At 35.0% G+C, this 24510-nt stretch overlaps 1 protein-coding gene across 5 annotated transcripts in view; it reads left to right on the top strand.

Moving 5' to 3' along the window:
* The window catches only part of NIPBL (NIPBL, cohesin loading factor), a 164104-nt gene that overhangs the window by 65798 nt on the left and 73796 nt on the right, over window positions 1-24510 (top strand). For all 5 annotated transcript variants that reach the window (XM_027709181.1, XM_027709176.1, XM_027709177.1 and 2 more), the window contains 7 exons: window positions 3025-3168; window positions 5520-5685; window positions 6793-6923; window positions 10276-10375; window positions 11957-12108; window positions 13164-13324; window positions 17359-17452. In XM_027709181.1, coding sequence (XP_027564982.1) covers window positions 3105-3168; window positions 5520-5685; window positions 6793-6923; window positions 10276-10375; window positions 11957-12108; window positions 13164-13324; window positions 17359-17452 — 868 coding nt within the window. In that variant the 5' untranslated portion in view covers window positions 3025-3104. The remainder of the gene's footprint in view (window positions 1-3024; window positions 3169-5519; window positions 5686-6792; window positions 6924-10275; window positions 10376-11956; window positions 12109-13163; window positions 13325-17358; window positions 17453-24510) is intronic.

The raw sequence follows: 24510 nt of genomic DNA, 5'->3' as shown, positions 1-24510 counted from the left end.
GACTTCCTTAATTCAGCTAATATAACTAACAGTTGGTAACAGTTACTGAACAAAGCTGGTAATGGAAAATTTTAGTATTGAAAAAGTTGATTCTTCTCAACTAACTGTGAGCTGCTACAATTTAGTACTTTTAACTCTTCTAACATTTGGGGAATGGGGGGTGGGGAATCCAACAAAACTTGTCTGTCTGTCATGCTATTAAGTGTTGCATGCTGTTCTGATGTTTTGTATGAAACAATTTATGTCATCTTGATCTGTCAATTTTTTTCCCCCTAAATGCTTGAGATTTTAAAATCCTTAAATGAATAAGTTTATTGCTTAGTGGCATAAAATTTGAGTTCTAATCTTTCACTGGATCTCAGTCTCTAATTCTGGAATTGAATCTCACCTTGTTTGCCAGGTTATAACAGATGCAGTTTTGCCCTCAATACAACAGGTGTAGTATTTGGACCCAGATATTACTATGTGGTTTCTTCATGTTGTGTTTGTTTTTATAAACTAATCTCATCATTTAATCCCATCAGTCTCACTTTCTCTCATTTGCTCTCCTCTGTTTACTCACTTCATCTTGCTTACAAAAACTTCATAAAGTCAGAGATAGACTTCTTGAATTGCCGTGCTTAGTTCCCAGCTGGTGCAGGTAACCACATTCTGTCCCTTCTGTAACATCTGTGTGATCCATCTTTGAAGTAATGGTGTTGCATATCTCTACTACTCCTGATGGAAGGCTGTTCCAGAAGGTGGCAGCTCTGATGGTGAGAAGCTCTGCTCTGATTTTCTTCTTGCTTGCATTCACTTGCCCATTTATTGTTGTGTTAGCATTGCTCCATGGCATTCTTCCTTTGCAACCTTCTAGAGAGAGCAGCCACATCCCCTCTTGACCTTTGTTTTGTTAGCTAAACACACCAACCCCTTTCACTCTCCTCTTACAAAGAAAGTTTACTTTTCCCCTGACCATCATAGCTCATTGCACTTGCTCCACTCTCAGGTCTGGATCTTGCCAGTTCAGGTTTCTTATCCTGTGTCTGTGGAGAAGGTGTCTAATTTAAGCATCTGGTTTTGGAGGAATTTTTCCTGTTAAATATCTGTATAACTTATTTATTGTGGCAGTAATAACTGGGAAAGAACTGAATTAGGAGTGACAGCTTCAGTGTTAACATCTTTCCCAAATAATAAGAAAAGGAAGGTGAGCAGACCATTTTTTTTCTTATTTTTCATTGTATGCTACAGACAAATTTCTGATAACAGTGGCTGGTGATGTGGCCTTAGCTTTAATGCATTTTCAGTCAGGAGAGATCATCAGGCATGATATTTTTATGGCAAATATAAATTATATGTGAAAGGTGTTCTTTAGTTTCTAGCCTTTCATTGAAAACTCAGATTCTTAAAGTGTTAGCTCCCATGGCTTTGCTGTTGCAGACTCGTGGGACTCTTTGTGGAGTATGTTTTTTTTCTCTCTTAAGAACTGCTTATTTATGGAACTAGGAAACCACTGAAATTCTGTGTGTATTTCTATTCATTCTGGGTAAAATACCCTTGAATATCGAGTAGTACTTGAAACTGCTCTGAGTATTTGAGGGATGTTTTCTCCTGGATTAAAAAAACCCTAACCACAGCAACCCACATAGGATATCTATCTGTAGCAGTTTTCTTATTTACTAGATCACTGTATCTGTATTGTAGTATATTTTAACTTTAAAAAAATGTAATTTATTTGAGACTGAGACTGTGGCCGGTGAGCAGAGGAAGTCAACTCATCATCAGTTCTATTTAACCTCAGTGTTGCTATTTTTTCAAAATTCTCTGCCAATAGGGACACTTTGAAAGGGTAATTTCAGTGGTTTGTGAAAAATTTGAGGAGGAAAAAGACTTATAACATTTTGTTTCCTTGTCTTGGAGTCTATATGTGTTTATAAGCAGTATGTGTTGCTTATATATTGCCATTAGTGTGGCATAAGAAAGAATGAGATAAAAATTACTAAAAACACAACAGGGATCTCTTGATTTCCATGTATTTTATATGTAATTCTCAAAAATGTAGGCTTGTAAAGTAAGCGTAGGTAAATCATGATTTCAGCATCTTCAGGAGATAAGAGAAATGCTTACATAAGAACCCCTTTTACTATTTCCAAAACTGTTAATACAGATGCCTGTGTACAATAGGTAACCACATATATATGAAATTCCTTTTAGGTCTTCAGAAAAACTATGTTCATTTCATTTTATAATAGGAGATTGTAATGTGTGATGTTTGTAAGTTTTAGAAGTTTGGGACCTGCAGTTTTGGGGTTTTTTTATCAGTGTGGACTTCCTTACAGCTGGGATCTTTGTAGCTAGTTGAATTCTTTTTCTGCAGTTGAACAAATTCTTTTTTCTGCAGTTGAATATAAAATGTGCTGTTTTACAGGAAATAAAGGAGCTATTTTAGTGGTGGCTAAACTTTTTTTTTCCCCCAGAGAGGTCTATAGAATTTCTGGTAGTAGTTTGGTCAGGCAGACTTATATATTAAAGAGATATTTTCAGATCAATTTTGAAATAACTACTACTTCTATAATGTACCAAGATTTTGTATTTGTCTGATTGTTTGCATTTGATTTTTACATTTGTAAATTACTTCTTTGTTCTTGGTAGTCTCTTTATGAAAGTACCACCTTCTGCAAAACTGGGAAGTGAATATAACAGCTAATTACTTAAACTGGTTATGCATTAAGTTCTGTCCATTGCAGTATGAATTAACAGATGTTTTGAGCTGATATAACCTGAGCAAATTCTTTTTTTTTTTTAATTGCCTTATCCTGCATCTTTTTTTGGTGAAGGGCTCTGCTTCTGAGACCAACTTGCCTTTTGGTTGCTAAATGCCACTGGTTATTTAAAATCTACACTCCTCTACCCACTCTGGAAATAATTTACTTAGTATGCAGCTAAGGGTAGTATGATCTGTTTCATTTATGTTAATGAATTTAAAATTCTAAAAAGGTAAACTGAGAGATTTAATTTGTTCTTACTGTTTGTTTTTGTTTTTAGTGCTTGGGAGATGGGAAGTAATGATAGCTGGCACCTGAACTAAAATATCTGTGTAGGCACTACTATCCCAGAACTTCAGGATGAATGGGGATATGCCTCATGTTCCCATCACTACTCTTGCAGGGATTGCTAGTCTTACAGACCGTAAGTACTCTTCTTTTTCTCGTCTTTTCTATTCTGTTTTCTACCTCTTTGGTAAATACCTGCATTTTCAAAATACTGAAAAGATTTTTATTTTAAAAATTTGTAGAGTTAAATCTGTTTAAAATTAGGCTTGGCATTAAAAATGTTAGTTTTGTTATTGCTTGAATTTTAAAAATCTATCCAAATAAAACATGCTAATTTAAACACAAAATGACATCTAGGTTTAAAAAATCCTTAAGGAACCCTTAAAAAATGTAGGAATTAATTATTTGTTTGGAATATCATTCAGTAACATATCTGGGTACCACACAAAGAAAGAAGATACAAATAAAGAAAAATATATAAATAATAAAGTGTTTCTCTAAAATATGCATCCCATCATCTTCATTGAAAAGAGAGAGACACAGGATTGGACTGATGTGCAAGTAATCAAAGAGACTTGTGGAATATGCTGAATATACTCAAAACCTAGTTCCTTAGTTTTGAACAAGGTGCAAAGAAAGCTGCTTTAGTTAATAGGTGCAAAGAATGGCTGCTAGAACAGAGATAAGCAACTGAACCTATGAGTTTTCTTTCTTAGCTGTTCAGCCTACCAAAGGGACACGTGAAGTGTGTTTGCTGACTTAAATACGTCAGGAAGACAAAATGAAAGGAAAGGAAAAGAACTATTTACATTAAAAGCTGATACAGACATAAACCTGAATGGTTATAATGTGACCAAAAATAAATTTCTGGTGAGAAATAAGAGGAGATTTATTATGACTATAGTGAGGTCCTAGGACAACCATTGCAATAAGAGCAGTTGTGACAAAGATGCGTCTTGTTATATCGAGTAAATGAAGTGTAAGAAAGAATTTATATCTCAGTTTTCTGTCTGAGAATAATTGGACTCAGTGACCCAGGTGCTTCTTCCAAGTTCTTATTTTTATTGTTACACTGTTGAAAATTGGAGACTTTCCAAGAGACATTGGAAGTATATACCCAGCAATTGATTTTAGTTGCCTACAGTAAAAACGCCAGATGTATTGGAGGAAAAAGCACTCTCCATGTCCTTCTGGGATTCGGAAGTAAAGTAGAAGATGCTGCTTATGTATTTAGATGCTTATGTATGTATTATATTATGTGTATCTAATAACAACCGTCAGGATGCAAATAGTAAGTTTCTGGCTGTGGGCAGTTTTCCAGCATTAAGCATTTGCAGGTAAGATTACTTAACTGGTAGAAGTCCCTGATCAGACTCTGGTGCAGGAGTTTCTTTAAACACTGAACTGGAATGGACAAGACCAGTTGCCCTAAAAACAGGGAGGACATGATGCGTAGAGGCAGTAGAGTAGCCTAGCTAGCTACCTAGCTAAATTTGCTGTTTTAATCAATATATTTTGCTTATTGTGCTAATTTTTCTAAATTTCAGGCATGTTCAAGGTAATCTGATGCAAGTAATGAAAGTTAGCTATTTAATATATTTTACACTTCTATTTGTATTTTTTCCCCTGAAGTTATTTCTAGTGGTTAAGTTAAAACCTTGATCTCAGAGATGTGATCAGCCTAGGAACTTGAAGTTAGAGTCAGCTTGTTTTCCTGGACCCATGAAAGTGACTTTTCTATGTAGCTAGGTTTTTGGTCTCTTCTAGTCTGTGTAGCTCTACCAATCATCTGGTCAAGGCTTCTTTTATGGTACACTTGTTATGTATGAGGACTTAAGAATACCTATGAAAGTACAGTGTGCTTATAATCTCATTGAAATAGTGCTGTCACTGAATCTTTCTACGGAGATTTGTGCATAAGTTTGCTGACTGAATTGACATTTCAGTGAACATACCAACCAACAGTACCAACCTTTCTTGAGAAGATAACTAACATAAGAATAAATACTACAAGAAAATATTAAACTGAGAATTTAGTTAGTGATTTTAATTGGTTGTTGGGTTGTTTGGTTGTTTTTTTGGGTTTTTCTTTATTTTCCCAGACCTTATAAAGTGGGAACACTAATTAAATATTAAGATCAGAGCAGAAAACTGAAAGTATATCCTCAGTGCACTTACAGTACTGCACATAGCTAGAAGAATTTTGCATTTCTTTTTTTTATCAATGCTTTTGGCTCACAGAGAAAGCTGCCATAACATATTTAATAGGTTAATATTTCGGAATGTTTAAAGAGTCAAGTGTGGGGTGGGGGGATAGGATAGGGGTTCTGTGTGAGGGGGATGTGACTGCGTGTGTGTGTTTGTGATAAAAAAAACATCTAGACATTTTCCCTGTGTTTTAAATGTACTTGTCAGGTTGTCTTTCTGTGGTTGTATGTTTGTGTTTCATGAAATGATTCTGAAATTCTTCCTGTTTTCTGATAACAGTTTTGAACCAGCTGCCTCTTCCATCACCTTTACCTGCTACAACAACAAAAAGCCTGCTTTTCAATGGACGGATAGCTGAAGAGGTGAACTGCCTTCTGGCTTGCAGGGATGAAAATCTGGTTTCACAGCTTGTCCACAGTCTCAATCAGGTGTCAACAGATCACATGTATGTATTTTAAACTTCTATATCAGACCACTATCCTTATTCCTTGAAATCAAAATTAACTGGATTGAGAAGCATATTTGTGAGAATCTGAAAGTTAGAACTTGAAGTTTTTTCATTAGGCTTGCAGTGTAAGAGTCAAATGTTTCAGTCAGACAGAATGTTAATAAATGTCCTGCAGCCCTTACACGTAACTGTGAGGGTTATTTTATAGATCTGATGCTTATTCCCTTCTTGAAAGTTAGGAGTGCAGACTTCATGGTGTGATTGTGCAATACTAATTTGTGTTCAACATAGTTAATAATGTGCACAGACAAATTACATACCCAAAAGGAAACCTGTGTCAATTCTGATCAGGTATTGAACTTAAATATTTTAAGAACTTAACTGTCAAGTACGCTAATGTATTCTCTCTTGGTTTTTATTTTTTTTATTTTCATTTTTCTCTGGTGTCCTTTGAACTGTTTTGTGTTGACAACCCGTCTTTTTCCTACACGTTCTAATAAATTGTTTTGATCCAATGAAGGTATATTTTAAAAGTCCTCAAAGCAAACAATAAATGAAAGCACAGATGCATTTATAGAAAATCCGTTACGTTTTTTTGTGGTTCAGATGGAATCCTGTGATCTCAAAGATACGCCAATTTCCCCTTTTCAAAATAAAAGGTTTTCAAAGCATTGGGTTGAAACCAGAATATTATACATTCATGCATATCTTCATTTTCACTCCTAAAATAATACATTCTTGATGTTGTGCTGAAGTGTTCTTTTATGAAGAAGATCATGATATAAAAGTGGGCATAAGAAATTTCTCATAATAGTCTGAAATGGACAGCCACAAATATGTAAGTGCTTAATAATAGAAAATAACTATGAGGACTAGTAGGAATATTTCCTCTGCCATTCCTTAGAGAGAAAGAAAAAGTAAAGACAGGAAGCAGTGCTTTGCAGACTTGATTTTTCCTATATTTTAACAGTAAATTGTCTTCTTTCATTTTGGTTTTGGTTTTTTTTTGGTTTCTTTGTTTTTGTTTTTTTTTTACTTGACTCATAGTTTCTTATAATTTGAAAATGCATTTGCCTCTTTATTTGCTTACTTCCACAATTCCAGAGAGTTGAAAGATAACCTTGGCAGTGATGATCCAGAGGGAGATATACCAGTCTTGCTGCAGGCTATCCTGGCAAGGAATCCTAATGTTTTCAGGGAGAAAAGCATGCAAAACAGATACGGGGTACAAAGCGGTAAGGATTTTTGATTGTTTATTGATTGCATTTTATGTTGTTCTGTAGGTTTAGGGGACTGATACAAATCACAAATATATTTGGGGCACAGCTGTTGTGTTTATGCCTTGCCTTGTATTTGATATTGATATGAAACTATGTACCTTAATGTCTTATGAGAGCAATTGTATTAGAATAAGAATGGAAATAAAAGCTACCAGGTATTTTTCTGAAAATGTTTCATTTCTCCTCAAAGTTTAATCTCTAGGATAAGTGGTTAGATTTTATTTTAAAACAATTTTATTTGGTTTTTTTATTACTACGTTCATATATTTGTCTTAGTAAATAATTGAAGTCAGAAAAATATGCCTTGATCTTACTGAAAATCTGAATGATTATAGTGTATCATTGCAGTGTTAGTTCTTAATAGTTCTGGAGTAAGGAGTAAGGTTGAATGAGCCATACTTAACAGCTCCTCCCTGCCATTCCTCATCTTAGCGGTTTGTGATGCCCTACAGATTTTATTGTTTGACAGCTAATTCTCTTCCGAGCTGTAGTGAGATATACTGCTGGTTAGCGAACATGAGGGAGAGAGCAAGTTTAGGACAAGAATTGTTTTTAGTTATGATCAAATAGTGTGAGAAAGAAGTGTCCTAAGCAGACACCCTTCGCTTCCCCTTCCTCCCCATCGCTGGCATATTTAGTTTCAGGTAACACAACAGCAGTATTGGAACGCTTATTCCCTGTCTTTTGATAATAATCCCATTGTCAAAACAGTCTTTATACAGCTGAGATTTTTGAGACCATGTTTTATTGCCAGGTTGTCTGAACATACTGAGTCACATCACCATTCGTTGCCAGGCCTAACTTTGTACAAGAACAAAATGTTAATTTTATTTTAACCCTTTTTCATCAGATGACATTCTGGTTGCCCTCTTGCAACTTCTGCCTTTCATTTTATAGATTTGAGAGAAATGGATTTATTTGTAATTATTTATTTAAAATTGGGATACTGTTTAATTTCAGTTTTCATATTACTTTTTTCTCTTTTGCCTCTCAACACTTTGGCTTTGTCTTTCAGCAGATGTGTTGGAAGATCAGCTAAAATAGTTTATTGCAGTAACAGTATTCATAGCATCACGTAAGGTTCAGAAAGGACTGAATGTTCACTTCAAGCTATTTATCAGAACTTGTGAATTTGGGGACATTAAAATCTTATGCATCTTTCCATAAACAATGACTTTAGTAATTTCTTTTGTTTGTACAAGGATTCAAATGCCCTTGTCCTGTGAAAGGAAAAAACTTTGCTCACGTACACTTTCAATAAGAGTGAATATTTGATTGAAAAATCACCTCTTGATGAGCTGTCCCAGCTTAAGTGTGCATGATGCTGTAATACAGTTTAGTTGCACAAGAATTTTTATGTGACCTTAAGCTGTGTTTTTATGAAGTACATTCTTTGTCATATTGGTGAGAATGCTACAATGAATTTTTACATATCACTTTTTTCCAAGAAAAAAAAAATTGTGGTAGAACTGGAAGTATATGTAAGGAATCTCATTCTAGTAATGTTACTGATAGGATAATGTTTTCTCAAACCTGAATATTACCAACATGCAGAATTAAGGTTGCATTTAAGGAAGGTTTTAAATATTTCAAGTGCAGAAATGCACAGTGGAGCCATAAATCTGCTGCTTAGTTATATAACAACAATGTGAAAAATGTGCAAGAAGATATTATAGTGCTAGTGATTAATTTCAGACTAATTTCAAGCTGTTTTAAATTTAGGAAGCAGAACATAAACAGATATATTTTTAAAAAGAGCAGTCTGTGCTTTAAGCACAAAATTGAAACTTTGTCTGTATAGTTCCTGCTCATATGGATACTCTGTCAGCTTTCTGCTAGGAATGGAGTTTCATCTTCACTTGCCCCTATGCGAGGTAACCAGTATCCATTTAAGCAAATTTTGTAGGACTTCAGGAGTCCCCATCTGTTACTCAGGAAAATGAAATGTAATGTATATTGAAGTAGGGAAGTATCTTAAGCTTTTTAAGCACAGCATGTTTCACTCCTGTTCAGGGCTAGTTTTATTGGGCTAGTTTTACTGGGTTTGAGCACTTGGTATGCAGCATTTTAGCTTCTTTTCTGTGGGATTATCACATCTCTTCTCTGCTGGGGAAAGCGGAGGAGAAAAGAGGATGATTGGGAAGGTTTCTGAAACTAGTTTTACTTGTGTAAATATTGCAGTCATTGAAATCAGTAATACCAACTGTAGGATTGATAACCTCTGGATTGGGGACTTTGTCAGTCTTCTGTCTAACCTTTGGTTTAAAGTACCTGTATTACTAAAGAGCTTTTACCTATGGATGCAGATCACTTGCTGCTGTTTGCTCATGAATTCTGACACTTTTTTAGCTGCAAGACATTAAATTCTGTCACTAAAATAATTTTAAATTAATTTAGTTTTTGTGTTTCACTATCACTTTAAATATCATATAGTTGTTAGAGTATTCTTTATACCTGTATCAAAGAGAGGAAAAAAAAAAGATTCCTTAAATTCTCCTTAATAATGGTGTGAGTCAGAACAGAATAGAATAGAATATTTCAGTTGAAAGGGACCTACTATGATCATCTAATACAGCTGCCTGACCACTTCAAGGCTGACTAAAAGTTCAAGCAAATTAAGGGCGTTGTCCAAATGCCTCTTAATTGTTTCAAGAGCATTGGTACATGTGGTTTGCCTGCTGGTTCAACACCTGAGCTTCCAAAGCATGACAGTATTTACAGGCTGTGGGAACTTCCAGTTGGGATGTTAGTTCTGCTTTGCAATTGAAATATTTCAGCACCTTCTTTGATAACATTTCTCACAAGTGTAGTGGAGGTGGAATAGAAAGCTTTTTTCTCCTGGTAGAAAGAGACCACTAGACATTACAGGAGCAGTGAGAGTATCTTGCAGCACTCAGCCCAGGATGATTGATTGCTATACTTGCTCCAATAATTGAAGATAAGGTGTTCTTCTGTCTTGTGAATCTTCCAATGTGTACCATACATGACATCCTGGGGTGCAGAATATATGTCCTGTTTTAAAATGTTTCTATTTACTAATAGGTTTCGGCTTGGAAAGCTCTCAGGAACAGTAGAAGGAGCTACTGTTAATGTTTTATAACACAGCTTTAGGGAACACTTTTTTATGTCATGATGGAAAATGGACATTGTACATGTAATTTCTAATATTTTCTAACAGTTGTGGGTAGATGATCTTAATGTCTGTAAAATGTATAATCTCATTAAGGGTTATCATCTCATTAAATATAATAGTTTCTGAAATGAGAGACCTCACTGTAAAGTAACACTGCTGTCTTCTCTTTAATAGGGATGATGATGTCGCAGTTTAATATGTCTCAGAATTCCATGCGTGGTAGTCCTGCATCTTCCAATTATCAACAAACCACTATCTCACATAGCCCTTCCAGGTAATCCTTGTTTTAATGTGGGGTGGGAGGGGCAACGACCTTCAGAGTCATCCTACACTGACAGTCAATTCTTGTTGCAAAAATGTGAGTGGAAGGTGATCTTTGCATTTGTCTGACAGCAGGGTAAGTTTCTTCAGATGGCAAAGAAACATCTTTCTGTCAGTGAATTATTCCTTGTATTCTAAGAATTCATCATGATTCTTCTCTCTCTCTCCATCGCATAATTTTGACAAACTTTCTTTCTGGCCTAAGAAGTCCCTCTGCCTCCTGCCACCTTCTCTTTGTTTTCTGTCCATGTCAGAGGCTGAGGCTGGTGGCAGGAGGATAGGAGAGAATAGGCTGATGTGTTCCAGCATTCCAGTACCAGTTTAGCAGGATAGTGGGAAAGAAGACTTGTAAAAGCGTGGAGTGCTGCTATAACAGTTACATGAAAGGCCTCTTGGAGAAAGATGGACCTGGTGGTAGTTCAGTTAGTCTTTTAGCAGCACCCTCGTCAAATTTCTGGTTCCACTTTAAGTTTTTGAGTGTTTGCAAGTATCATGTACCTATGATCTAGGACTTTATTAATATAATAAAGTACTCTGGACTAGAGGAGAGAGTTCTGCATGTAGTTTCAACCCAGGTACTGGGCTTTAACAAGTTTCATCTTCAGCTATTAGATGTCATTATTAAACTGATTTTAGGTTTCACTTCAAGTTACTGTAACCGTTTGGTAAATTAAATGTTCTGTATCTTCACAACAACCAGTACACTTTTAAATTTTTGTATCTAAAAGGGACATTGAAGAAGGTTTTTTGATTTGGGAATATTGCAATGAGTAGTACAAAGTATTCTTGAAATCCTTGCAAAATCCTTGTGTTAAGTACTTTGCTGTTTCTTTCTCTGGAATCTTACCTACACAGGGTTGCTATCTAGAACTGAGGGTTGTGAAAGTGTGTAATGTACTTTCTAATATATTTTTTGGTTATTTCTATTTTGAAAAGCTCATATAAGAATGTAAGTAATAATGTGCATGTATTATTGTCACAAGTCAAGGTTATTTTTGTGGCTTCCTATCTGTAGAATGAGTCTAAGATAAAGCCAGTGAAAGAGAAAGTTGTATTCAGCAGACTTTGGGTCAGGTTCTACCTATCACATTCTTGATTCTTGGCAGTGTAGTTCTGTTAGATGAAGTTATTTGATATCTTACTGGAAAGTGATATTTAGAGTAGATGGCTCCTTGGTAATCCTAATGATCTAATTGTTGATTAAAACTTTTGCTTTCACTTTCATTCAAACTTCTAGGACTAACTTTTGGAAATTGCAGATCTAATTTTAGTACATATTTATGTCATTTAGGAGGAGGTCTTTTGTATGCTTTTTATTCTATTCTGACTTATTAACCAGTACTGGCAGTTGAAAAGGTATCAATAGTTTAAATACTGCTTTTGAAGGAGGTTCTCCATTGTGTTAGGTTTTTCTGTCTTAAAGAAATTTTATTAAATGTTCTGAATGTGTAATATTCCAAAAGAAGTAAATTTGTCTAAATTTGCTTTTCCAACTTTTAAAAACTTGTTTTTATGAAATTTTTTTTATTTTTAGCCGGTTTGTGCCACCACAGACAAGCTCTGGTAACAGATTTTTGGCACAACAGAACAGTCCAGTGCCTAGTCCATATGCTCCTCAAAGCCCTGCGGGATACATGCCGTATTCACACCCTCCAAGTTACACACCACATCCTCAGATGCAGCAAGGTAAGTCTCTTATGTTTGTTTTATTCCACTATCTCATGTCACCTTTACTTTCATGAGTACATTTCATGGCTTTGAAGTACATTTCATAACTCCTTTGAAGGAGTCACATGCTTAATGCAAATCTTTGAGGCAGGTATATTTAGGCTTTACTTTCCTGGCTGTAAAGAGTGGTAGTATATACTTTGTTTAAAAAGCAAATAAATAAAAGTGAAGAAGAACAGTTAAAACACATATTCATGTTGCAATGCTCCCTTATTTACACCCATTTTGCATGGTTGTCATATACACATGACAATAGAAAAAGTGAAAACAAACCGAAAGCTTATATTTGTTAATTGTGAGCATCACTTGTCTGTACTAGTGAAAACCTCACTTTTACCAATGTAATGTAAGTTTTGCTGGCAGCTTATTTAGCCTTACCAACCCTTTTTAGTGTGTACCAGATTAACTCTAAATTGGGTAGAATTATGCTCAAGGTATGCAGTAACTGGCAAAGATGACCTTCACAACGAATAGATTTCTTTGTTCTTCCCTTTTCTAAAAACACTCTTGAACACATGAACAGTGCTAAAGTATCTAGGGCATTTTTTGATTGGTAAGTAGAATTCTCATTGGATTCTTTTAAATAATTTTTTCTTTAAGTTTAGCATTATAATGAATATATGTAGCTGTTCTGTATGTAATATTGTATGTCTCATGAATACCTTGGAAGTTACAAGGTAGTGAATGCAAATTCTATAGAAGTATAGAAAGTTTTCTGTAATCAGTAGGGAAGATACTGACTGTAATTAGAATAGATGTGGAGAGAAACTTGGCTAATCTCTATATGGAATTTTGGAGATTAAATCCTCTTGAACAATCTTAGATATCTATTTTTGATTAAGGTATTTGTGGCAAAAGGATTCAATTAAAACATTGGATTCTTGTTCAGATTCCAGACTTCTTGCATCCAACTTATTAATATCCACTGTTAGGGTGTTTTCTCTGAAACTTTTAAAGAGTTAACAGGTGTGTGAATGTGCCAGTATAGTTACTTATATTTTTTTGTATTTTAGCTTCTGTATCCAGTCCCATTGTCACAGCTGGGATGAGGAATCTCCATGAAAATAAAGTTTCGAGCCAGTTGTCTGGAAATTCAGCTAATCATCATGCTGATAATTCTAGACATGGCTCAAATGAAGACTACCTACAGATGGTGCACAGACTAAGTAGTGATGTATGTTACCTAAATCAGTTTATTATGATAAAGCAAATATTTACTTTGATAAAGCAAGTACCTTTATAGCTGACTTAGAGATCAGATATTTTATGACATTGTTGATGTATAAAACCACTGAAGATATATTTCAGTTTCAGATGTGTACACTCAACCATGCAACTTTAGTATGTGAGATTTAATTTTTTCTGGATCTCTGTTTCCTTTGAAACTGTTTGTTACATTTATTCTGATGAAATTAGGAAATAAAAAATCTTCACATAATCTGATATGTGAGCTAATTTTAAAGATATCCTAGAGTGTCTCTAAATATTGTAGTAATATCTTAAGGCAAACAATACTAGATTCTAAATAGGTGTGTAGTTAATTTATGTCTCTAGAGAACACTGCAACTGTCAATTTGACTAATCTGTTGGATAATATAGTGGTGTTGTCAAGGGCAAGAATTCTATGGAGATTTTTTTCTTAGTGTTCTCTTACATGCTTTTATGGCCTGGTTTCTTTGAAAGATGCTTTCTCTTAGTGACTTTGTTTTGTGTGGGAGAAATTTCTTCTGAAATTTTGAATCTAAAGGAAAAAAGGCCCACATTTTTCTCACATTTTTTCTTTTGAACTACTGATTGATTTTCTTCTTCATAAGCATCTCACCCTTTGGATGAAGTTGGTTGGGATTCTTCTTTGCACGTTTGGCACACAGTCTCTTAAAAGATCATAAATGGAGAGCACCAAATTTTATTTTTTTTATCTAAACCTGGCAAGAAGCAGGAAGCAGGCCTTTTTTTATGATCATATGTGTGGGCAAGTCTTATCTTTCTAAACTAGCTTGTGGAAGCAAAAGTGTGCTATTAATACTAGACTCCTTAAATCCCTTATCCCTTATCTTTTGGTGTAGAGCTCCAAAAGAGTTATTAGTTTTATTATTCATCTTGCTTTTCTCTTAAATGTAACAATTATGTTGATTAAAAATATTTGCTAAGAAGTAGTATCTTAAGAGAGTGTTGTAATGAAAGAATCTCTCATAAACACAAGTCATCAGATGTTTTTCTATCTACTTAATTAATGCAACTTCTTCAAAGTAGGAAGCTATTCTTGGCATTAAATGCACATATATCCCTCCAACTGTGTTAAGGGCACATTATCAAAAGATCTTGGTTTTGTTAAGACAGTTAACAGAACATAGTTAACAATTAAGGCAGATGTTTTTGGAAAGCTTTCATATTAGGATGATTAATTTAATAATTTTTAGAACTAAGTATTTAAAAACATTCATCCTTAATTTTGTGGTCCAAGCAATGCAACCACATCCTAATTCATGAAAACTTAGATGTGAAACTCTTTCAAAATGGACAGACTATGAAAACAGAGTACACCCTCAATGATTGCTCTAATTAGAGAAATACTAAACATGAAGAGTAGTAAACATTTTAAACTTGCACTTTTATCCTTTTGTGCACTTTTATAGTGGTGCATATGTGCTGCATGTGTTTTATTTGTAATTACACCTTTAAAAGCTGATATTAGAAGCTATCATGCAGAAAACAGTTTGAAGAGTTTGGATTAAAGTTTTGCATCGATGTATTAATAATAAGATGATGATGATGATGAATCATAATGTTGCAGCCTTTTCTTCTTTGGAGAAGATCTTTGTGAATGAGGATTATAAGAATCATAAAACTTAGAAGCTTTGATTACTTTTATTTGTTTTAGTACTTTGATGCTTTAAAAAAGTTAATAGTTACAGAACATTGTGTATTTTCAGTGTATGAGTCTGTAAAATCAGTAAGTGTACCCTTGAAGCCTCACTAAACATACTTTCAATTTAAGGACAATTTTTTTATAAACTTGAGAGCATTCCTAAAATATAATTCATCATTTGGTGAAGCTCCAAATTAGGAGTCTGTAAATGCACATTTCTGAAAATTTGTCAGCTATGGTAGGAATGGCATCTGTACCCAAAAGGTCATCTACTTAGTTAGTCTGTTTAGTTATTTTAGTAGAAGTTGATTTTGTCTGTGTCCTTGACAATCATGGTTAAAGAACCTGTCCTGTCCTAATAAAACATACCTGCTAAGAAGTTACTAAGCTTATTTTTCAATACTTTGGAGGGTTTTTTGAGATTTATTACAAGTCAAAGAAAAGTCAGTTTGAAGAAAGAAATCAGTTCCATGATTTCAGTGTAGGAGAAAAGTGAGTAACTCAATGGAATATTAATTCAGTTTGACTTAGAATAATATCATATAAATTTAATATGCAGTTCATTTTATTGTGCAGGATCTGAATATTAGATTTCTTTGCCCGTGAGAGTTTCCTCGTATGAGGCAACAAGTCTTTTTGCAAGCACTGTTGCAAAAATAGGTGTAATTAATGCCACATTGTAAGTTTTAGGTTTATTGTGCTGTGATAGGAAAGAAAAAGAATTCTAATATAATTTTAAATGCTCATGGATGGTGAAACAGATGGAATCTGATTTCTCACAGATTTGTGTTCTTTGAGGTGTAATCCCTTTTACTCCATAAATTTCAAACTCTTTCCTTTTCCACGAGCAGTGTCAACTACACCTTCACAAGGCATAGCTTGGTCATGGTCCAGTCTATGAATGCCCACACAGACTTTGGCTGTTTGGCCATAGTCAGAGGGAGTGTGTAGTTGCTCACCTCTGCAGGCTTCTGTCTCCTTGAAATACTGATTTAGCTTTCTAACTTACTACTGGCTGCTGGATTTTTTTCATTCAGACACATAAAAACATAATTACAGTTGAACCTTCTGGCATTCTATTAATTGGGTTGAAATTGGTCAAAAGGATAAAAAGTATTTATCAGACAGACAATTCAGATCTGTTAAAAAAAAATAAAAAAGAGAAAAGGTTATGTGAAAAAACTGCCTATTGGAACTTCTTCCTTTGTATGACTGTACCCTTTGAAAGAATGCACTTTTTGCGATTTGTTTATAATTATAGAAGTAATTATTATTAGGGGTTGTTAGTTTGTTCTTTCCCAAAAAATTCCTGTAGATGATGTATAAAAACCAGTGCTTAAAATGGGTAATACTGTTCTATAGTTGAAATGTATTTAGGGCACTGAGAATGAGAATACTCATGACCAGCAGAGGGCTCCGTGAAAGCTTTGGAAAAACCCATGTAAAATTCTGAATGGAAATTGGAATAGTGAGGTCCATATTTGATTTTAGAATGGTGTGGGGGTAAAAAGACATGTTTACATTGCTAAAAGTAGAGCATGGACATCATTACTTTGCAATTAGTATTACATTATGAATCGGTTTGTCAGAAATTATTACTTGAATTGGAGCAGGTTGGGGAAGTGCTTTGCATTGCCCTTGAGTTATTTCCTATTTAACTCTTGAGACAGGCAAAAACAAGCTAAAGTTGCTCCAGTTGTGTTTTATACAAGACTATTTCAGGTGCTATAGTGGGAATGCTAGAGATTTTGTTCAGTCCTGAGGTTTGTAGGCTGGAGGATGTAGATTAATTTGTATAATATTTGTATAGTATTAATACTTTGTGTAAGCTTGTCTAATATTAATTTATTGAACCATAAAAGCAAGATGGCTTTCTAGGTAAGTTGTAAGGCTAAGTTAACTGAAAAAGTGATGAGTTTGTATTAAAAATCTGCATTTTATACTCAGTTTCTTTCAAGTGGTACTGTACAGAGGTCATGTATCTGCTCTTCAACTCTTTACTATGAGTGCTTGCAACAAAAAGTTCTAAATGGAATCTTAAGTAAACCAAAGTGCTTATCCTAGTTAGAAGATTTATACATAGATTTACATACAAAGATTTATTTGTGGGTGCATATTCTGGTTATAGATTCGTTTTAGGGCTGATTGTGCTATGGAGTATTGCTTTTATAGTAGTCTGATATCAGTCTAAATTAGAAAGATTTCAATGTAAAGAAATATTTTGCTTTTATTTCTTGTATGCTGTTTTGTCCAACCCATTTTATCAGTACATGTACTAGTTTCAGTTTGTAACAGATGTTCATGTTCATAATGTTAATTTTTTGTCATTGTCACTTTAGGATGGCGATCCTTCAATAAGGAATGCTGCGTCTTTTTCCTTGAGGTCACCACAGTCAGTCTGCTCTCCAGCTGGAGGTGATGGAACCCTTAAAGGTAGTCTAGAAGTCCTATATATCTCCATTTATTTTTCCCATTTTCAAAGAACAGAGATTGTAAAGAGGTATTTAGTTTTTTCTCCTGAGTTCTGTTTTCAAATTATGCTAAAGACTATGTCATTGTGTTTTGGATGCAAAATTATTTTGGGCCCTGATCCAGAAGAAATTTCTGATGGTCTGAAAATTAACTAATCATCCTTCAAACTAACGCTCAAATTCACGGAGGACAGAAGGATTTAAAATCCTTTCCAATATGAGGATGGATTAAATGCTTTATATGAACCGCTTCACTTGCTCTGCATAAGAAATATTTTAAAGGCAGCATTACGAGTATTGAACTCTTAACCAGCTCAAAAGTGTTTTAATATGCAACACTTGTCTTAATTACAATCACGAAATTTTAAAAACACGAAAATAAAAGTAGTTCAATGAACTCAAGATACATAGCATAAATGAAGCCTGAAAACCTTAGCTGTGGAGAAGGAATAAGATGAACTGTATGTCAGTTGAGGGGGAAGAGAAAAAAATCTCTTCAAAGTTATTCTTTATGCCAAAATCCACTTGTCAAGGTAGGGGTTTGGACATATTCTTGCTAATTTTCTTTTTCAGTGCTTATATATTTACATGGCAGTAGTTGAAAGATGAAACAATGCTTTGTTCTCTTTAACCCTGACAGGGAGAACAGGGCATGAGGGAGATTACAAAGAAGATGAAGGTATTATGCAGCTGGATAATAGACATCTTTGGCAGGGGTGGACCTTAGGACAGCCTTCCCATGTCTGTGAGGAGATTCTCAGGAAGACTTGAGTCAGGTTTTTCAGTGTTGTGGAGGAAGGATGAGATACAACAGACTCAAACTTGAATGGGAGATCTAACTAGGTCTTAGGAAAAGCTTTTTCGCTCTCGAGACAGTCAAGCAGTGGAAAAGGTTGCCCAGAGAATCTGTGAATTTTCTGCCTTTGGAGGTTTTAAGGATCAGATTGAATAAAGCCCAGCATAATGTGCTTTGAGCACAAGGATGAACTAAAGATCTCCTGAGTTGCCTTCTTAACTGAATTACCCTGTGGCTCAAGTGGCAAGTGAGAAGTATGTGTATGGGATGCCAGCAACATGAGTATTTCAGGAGGTCTTGTGCAAAAGGATTTGTTGTAAGACTTGTATAAATGGTGAAGACTAAATGTGGTTACTTTTCGCTCTGTGTCAAGCTTATGGGTTTAACAATGTTGTGGATCTAAGCTACTTCCACTCAGATATATGATTACCACCCAGTCAGAATAATGCTTGAATTATTTTTGGGTTAAAGTTGCTGCTGTTTCAATTGGCTGTCTCAGAACCCAGTTTTGAAGGGATACATTTTCAGATTATTTCTGCAAACAATCTGATTGTACAGTTCAGATTGTAATGTTTCAGCATTAGAGGGACGGAAAAAGTGCAAGAGAAGCCTTTTGATTTATTTACCTGTATGTTAGCTTTACTTTTCCCACTGATAAATTACTCAGTTGAAATACTGCTACTAATGGTGTTACCATTTTGCCTTCTTAAAGAAATCAATGAACCCTGATTGAGAGAACCAGTTCTTGATGCTGCAAGAATTTTGCCAGGCACTTACTTCCTCTAATCTAGTGTTCTAGAAGTGTATGGAAGAGGTGTGAATAGTTACAGTGTTATCAAGAACATGGGATCTCCTACAGTGAATTTTTGGCCTATGATTTCTAGTGAAAGTTGGGCTGATAAATTTTCCAGTGATGAACAAACAACAAGTATCTATGCTGAGCTTTTTGCTACTCTCATTAGCCCTTGAAAGTTTGGTTGGCAGGCCACAAACTTTGATAAAAAAAATTAGCAAAATACTTAATGGTCTGTCAGAGAGGACAAAAAGAATGGCACTAAGCATAACCAGTCATAATCAGAGAGGGATCTCAGGAAGGATGTTATAATATCTAAACTTTCTTGTATGACATAGAAACTTGAGACGTTTAGTGAAGATATGGGTACAGACTGCATTTCTGTACTTTTGACATGGAAGTAGCAAGAACTTCTGGAGACTTGGAGAGAGTCTTGAATTACCTTCACACTTAATGTAGTTGTCTGTTTGACAGAATATGAATGAAGAAGAGCTTTTTTTGCAACCTAGGCAAATATTTGGGAGATGGCAGGACTTATATTTGGTTTTCGGTTGGTTATTCACTTAATTAGTGGAGTAAAACTTCACTGTTAGAGAATGCTTTGCTTCACTTTTGCTCCAGTAAAGGTACCAGAGCAGCTGAATTTTTATCTAGTAGTTCCAAGCTGGTTTTTATTCCATATTTTTAATGTAAATTTTTTTGCTTTTAACTATGCAAAATACATAATGGGTCTGCTTTCATGCTATCATCTGTTGCCACATCCACTTTTTAAAAAAAAAAATATTACTATTAATTAATTTATGTGGAATTATTCTGGAGTATTTTCCTTTTGTTGGTCTCATAAAATATCCAGTGTATTCCATTACTGAAGATTGATTACTCATCAGAATCCTTTGTCCATTTGTTCAACTTTCCTACTGCTCTGGAACCTCAAATTTTATTTTACTTTTTTAATTTTTTAATTTTTTTTTTGAGACAACTTTTAAAGGTCTCTGTAATGAAAACCTTCCACAATGTTTTTAGTCCATTGCTTTCCAAAGAGGAGTGTTCATATGATTTACAGGCCTGTTTCCATACGGTTTCCTAAACACCTAGGAAAACATCTGTAAGGACTATCAACAACCCAAATATGAGATTTTGCACTTTTTACCAGAAATTAATTGTATTCCCTCCAGAAATTGTTAATGGGTATTTGATTACTTTCCAAATAATTTGGAAAGGTTACTTTTGTTTTCTTAGGACTTTATAAGACTTCTCCAGAGAGATTCCACTACACTTGGTTTCTGAATGTGTAGTGGTAACAAGAAGAATTATGAATCTTCTCAAATCTGTAGTGCTCTCAAAGGTACTTGTTAAGAAAAATGAGCATCTTACCCTCTCTCTTTCAAAAGAAAGGCAGAAGAAATTTATTCAAGGATTTTTTTCTGATACAGTTGAAGTAAACATTAATTCCTGTTTCTTTCTTTATGTCTTATTTTTTTTATGCAAGGAGGCTTCTGAATACAGCCATTCTAAGCTAGAACAGCCAAAGCTGAGTTTTTCGTGAGATTCTTCCCTGAAAACTATTGTAAAGTAAATGCAGTCTGTTCCTAAAAACGTCTCAAATGCATGTTCTTTGTCTGTCTCATATGCTATCCCTTTATGTTTGGATTTTAAATTAAGTTATGGCCTTTGTAAATGAATGTGAACGTTGCCTGTTAATCAAAATAAGTAATAATTCCATCATATCTGGTGTAAAACTTAGGAATATTTCCAGAGGAAGATTCTAGGATTTTAGAAAATACTGCAGGAAAGGACTTGGGGACTTGCCATCTTCTTACATGCATGTTGGCTGAGCTGTACCAGTATTGCTCCCAGTAACTTCCATATATTTTAAAATGTCAGTAGTGGAGTTTCCTCAGTTTTGCCATGCAAGCTGTTTAAATTCTTAGTGCTAGAAAGCTTTTCTCCTAATGCTTAGCATGAATCATTTTGTTGCAGTTAGGCATAAGACTTCTTGACTTCTTTCCAGTAGGCAAGGAAAAACACATCCTTTTCTTATCCTTTTTTCGTAGCATCATTATCATGTCTTGCACTAATCTAATCTATGAATTGAACAGCTCGGTGTCTTTCTGTTACCTTTACTTAAGTCATCATTTCTGAGCTTCTAATTGTCTTTGATGTTTTTAACTGAATTCTAATTAATCTACTTTGTCTTGATGTTTTACTGCCCCAAGTCATAGATATAAGTCTATTTGAAGGCTTAGAAGGATGAGTAGTCAGAAAAGTGCTGGAGGCAACTTTATGTGGTACTACTGTTGTGTATGAGAGTATAGCTGCTCTTTTCTGATAGCTTAGATTTATATTGCAAGTTGTTTTAAACATACTACTGCCTTTCTGTAAGCTTATCTATCTTCCTTTTGTGTTTTCACAATTCACAGATGAATAAGAAGTTTGTGCTTTTTCTCACTGAACTTCTTTTTTTTCAAAAAGTTACTCAAATTAGTAAAAAAACCCTTTTGATTCTGTTTTTCAAAGCAGTGATGGGCCTCTCAAAGACTACAAAAGCAATAATGATCTTCAGATTAATAAAATATTCTCTAATTCTGTTGCATAAGAAGTTATTAAAATTAAATACTTTAAACTACTGTTCTTGTGACGGTGCTCTGGAGAGCTGCACTTGTTCCCATATACTCTCTTCATCCATTTTTACTAAGAACAATTGACAGTGTATGGAAAAGTTTCACGGTAGGGTATACTGCAACAGCAAGTTTTTGTCTAGATTATACTTCTCAGCTTGTTAGTGAAATTACTATGAAAAGCTATACTGAATGCCTTGCTAAAGTCCAGATACAGCACTCAGTTCTCTTTAAGCCACAAGACCTACTGCTTAATGGGATAAAATTATTTGGATTTGATGATACCTATTCTTAACAAATTAATTTTGGAATACTGCTTCTTTATTATCTCAATGCTTACAGAGAAATTGTTCTGCTAGTATATACTTAAATCATACAGACTATGTATTATACTCTGGGCAGACCTTTACCACGCTTTTGAAGAGACTGTTTTTTCCTTTTTGAATCTGCTGGAGGCACAAATTCCCACGGTGATTATTACCAATTCCAAGATTGATTAGCCAGAGTTCCAGGGTGAACTTGTCTGATCCCATTTTCACGAAAGTATTCCATTTATGTGAAATTGGTAGATAGGATCATGTTAAATTAAACCAGAATGAGACGCTTCCATTTACACATTGTACCTGTAGTCTGTTAAAATCTGTTGGCATTAGTGAGTTCCTCAGATCCTGTCATCACAAGGTTTGGAGCTTTTCCAACAGACAAACATCATTGTGAATACAGTATAGATGCTCTGGTTCTCTTCTTCTCCAACTTCTGCCTCTAGGAAGTTACTTACAATATAATTACTCATATCTGAAATCTTAATAATTAACATGTAACACATAAGCATTTCCTAAAGCCTCTATTTCCAAAGACTTTTCCAGTAAAATGTCTGGAATGTAGCGTCCAGGTTTATGCACCAATTTGGTACCCATTTAAATAATGTTCCAGGAGTCTTGAGGATCACTTTCCTAAGGATTAAAAAAGGTGTAGCACTTGAATGTTCCTGAAGTTTCTCTTCACTTTGTTATGAACTGAGTGTTAGACGTTAGTCTTCATTTCTTCTGTAGCAGTTTCTTCAGCTTTCATGCTTAGGGAATGATACTTCTGGCAAAAGAGGATGTGGGATGAGTGAAAGACTTTCTGTCAACATCTGAGAGCTTTTGTCTGCAAGGGAATTAAAGGAATATGAAGATACTACCTTTTGTGACCCTTTGGAAGTTGTTATTGTACAAGTAGAAAGCTAATGATTTTTTAAAATTCTGTATGTGAGTCCTAAGTTCCTGGTAACCTTAATAGTTGTTTTTTCACCATATGGATCACAACGAAGAGTGTGATCAGTCGTGTGACTTTGATGCATCATCTTTGAAAGGCAAGTGACCTGAAGAGGCTTAGAGATGATCAGAGAAAGTGTCATGAATGCTTAAATAAGATGTGAGTACTGTGGTGTGATTAGAAGGTGTGCAGACAAAAACCATAAGGTGGAGATGTCGGTGATATGTGAGGTCTCCTGGACAGGAGCTTATTTGTTTGCTATCCAAGTTACTGATGCCCAATGAGTGAGTGAACCATTCCAGGGGTAAACAAACAAAAAGTGGTTTTGAAACTTTACATTTTAAAGAAGGCTAAGGCACTGTCAATGGCAATGAAATTCTTTTTATAGTTGATTGCATTTTACAGGATTTGATATCAGTCAAGGGTCACAGAAAAAAGGTGTTTACAAGTTGCTACAGCAGTTGATAAAACTTTTTCCATACTCAGAACCATCTACTACTAGGAATCCATGGAAAAACTAATAAATATAGAGAACCAGTCCCAGGATTATCATGGGTGGTCAGGAAGACTGTTTCTGAAAGACTAGGGAGATACTGTTGATGGTTGTGTTTGTTCTCTGTAGAGCCTCATTTCCTATGATGTTACCTGCTTTTGGCTACATTTGGTGTTATGTGGTTGACTCCTAGTATTTACTGTTCAGTAATGGTACAATGACCTTCCTGAATCAGTGGAGAACCTCCTTTTATTTCGCAAGCTGTACATATTCCTGCCATATAAAAAGAAATTGCACAAAGTTCTTTTAATGATACTGTGGAAAATCAACTATAGAAGGTCAGAATTTTTTTTCTCCTGATTTGCCACCCAGCCCTAAATTTAGACTAAAAAGTTGCCTACATATTTCTCTGTTCTAAAAGAATATTCTGAAGTTTGGTTCATTCCCGAAGATAATTTCTGAAGATCTTCCTATTATTTACTACACTGACAGCATTTTGTAGAACAAATCTTCTCAATGCTGGAATCTCGACTGGTTCAGTATACAGTCATAACTGTCTGTCTGTGTATTCCTTAAAATTTCTTCTGTTGTCAGCAAGTCTTGAAACATCTTTGTTCTCAGACATATAATGGCCAAGACTTCTCCCATAGGAATTACTCCAGACCGACTCCAACATTAATAGACAAAACTCTCTCTTTATAATTGGTATTTTCATAGAGTCATTAAGGTTGGAAAAGACCTCCAAGATCATCAGGTCCAACCTTTGACTGAATACCACCCTGTCAGCTAAACAATACCACCAAGAACCACATCCAGTTGTTTCTTGAATACCTCCAGGGATGGTGACTCCATGGTGACTCCCTGGGCAACCCATTCCAATGCTTAACAACCCTTTCAGTGAAGAAATTCTTCCTGATGTCCAACCTAAACCTCCCCTGGTGCAGCTTGAGGCCATTTCCTCTTGTCCTGTCCCTTGTTACCTGGGAGAAGAGACTGACCCTTTGCAGGCTACGACATCCGTTCAGGTAGTTTTAGAGAGCGATAAGGTCCCCTGTTTTCTCCA

The sequence above is a fragment of the Neopelma chrysocephalum genome, unplaced genomic scaffold (genome assembly GCF_003984885.1).
Source record: "Neopelma chrysocephalum unplaced genomic scaffold, ASM398488v2 Primary Assembly neopelma1_96688, whole genome shotgun sequence".
NCBI classification, from domain to species: Eukaryota; Metazoa; Chordata; class Aves; order Passeriformes; family Pipridae; genus Neopelma; species Neopelma chrysocephalum.
This window is presented reverse-complemented; position numbering and strand designations above follow the sequence as displayed.